Source organism: Pteropus alecto, unplaced genomic scaffold (assembly GCF_000325575.1).
Source record: "Pteropus alecto unplaced genomic scaffold, ASM32557v1 scaffold139, whole genome shotgun sequence".
NCBI classification, from domain to species: Eukaryota; Metazoa; Chordata; class Mammalia; order Chiroptera; family Pteropodidae; genus Pteropus; species Pteropus alecto.
The window spans coordinates 5,231,228-5,232,541 of record NW_006443567.1 but is presented as its reverse complement, the minus strand read 5'-3'; the positions used below and the strand labels follow the sequence as shown (position 1 = coordinate 5,232,541).

The 1,314-nt window shown below is 34.7% G+C and overlaps 1 protein-coding gene and 1 pseudogene across 1 annotated transcript in view; both read right to left on the bottom strand.

Moving 5' to 3' along the window:
* ARHGEF6 (Rac/Cdc42 guanine nucleotide exchange factor 6) overlaps positions 1–1,314 on the bottom strand; it is a 111,134-nt gene that overhangs the window by 20,793 nt on the left and 89,027 nt on the right. The window contains exon 14 of the mRNA XM_006924196.3: positions 1,189–1,310. Within this exon, the coding sequence (XP_006924258.2) occupies positions 1,189–1,310 (122 nt within the window). The remainder of the gene's footprint in view (positions 1–1,188; positions 1,311–1,314) is intronic.
* On the bottom strand, positions 607–783 carry LOC102884709 (annotated as a pseudogene).

Here is a 1,314-nt window from a genome sequence, read left to right as displayed (position 1 = left end):
GGGAAAAAAAAAAAATTCCCATTAAATCTGTGTTTATATGTGTCTCCGCTTATTTTTATTAGATTTTCTGACTCTCTCAGGAATCACTGCTTAATTATGACTAGACATATTTCCCTGGTCTGTCAATAGATAATACATTTCCCTGCTTTAAATTTTAATCAGACAAGAAAGTAAGGGGGAAATGTGGGTTGTGTTTTCCTAAAAGATCAGGATTTACAAACAGTTTATTTTTCTAATACATTTTCATAAGAATCTGTAAACAAAGACTCAACTTTTGTGACAATTAGCCATTGCTAGGCCAAAATATAAGAGGCAACAGTAACTTATAATACTCCATATTTTGGGAGCAGACTGAGGGAAGTTTAATTGCTTTCTTTTTCCAGCACAAATCCTTTTATCTAACCAGAAGGAAACAAACCATCAATTTTGAAGATGAATCTACTGAGAAGATAATAGTAAAATTTAAAAAGGAGATTGCCACGATCATGTGACTATTCTATTCACATTAAAACACTCATAATTGAAGTTTCTACTTTATATACAAAGAGCTAGCATTGTTTCTATAGTAAGGTAGATGTCTAGAATGATCCACTCAAGGAAGCTCATTTAGTCCAACTTAACGAAGCCTATATCCTTCGCATATGGTTGGAAACACTGGCAGTACATATAGAGGCCATATTTCCAGATCAGACTGTGCCAGTTTGAACAGATGTGGCAAGAACGAGAATCCTGGTCAAATTTTCTCAGATGGCTCCAATAGAGTTACTGGTGACCCATCTTGTTCTTTTGGGGGCAACGAGGCAAAAGCAGAAGTTTAATTTCTTAAAGAATTTAATGACTTGTATCTCAGAAACCCAAATTATGTGATATGACTGTAATAAAGACAGTCATAGGAACAGGTCTCAGCTTCATGTTTTCTCAGCAGTAACGATATAATGTGGGCCTGTAAAATGCTGCCACTAATTGATCTAGTTGCAGACTTAGATTTCTATTTATACATTCATAACCTAACTCATAACCAGAGCAGTAGACATTCAGGATAAACTCATTAGAGTAATACAAAGGCCTTTGATGTAAGGAACATCTGCTCTTATAAGCTGTTTAATTACAATGAAGTGTTCAAATATTCTGCCTTTTCTGGCTGGAGCTTTTAAAGCTATAGTGGAAATATTGCATCTGGACGAAAACCTCTTTTCATTATGGTTCCTACTTTTTCTTTTATATGAAATCTACTAACCTGATAGATAAAGCCACTCATCCGAGGACTTGCAGATAACATTATTAAGACATTTGAAAATAACATGGTACCGCTCT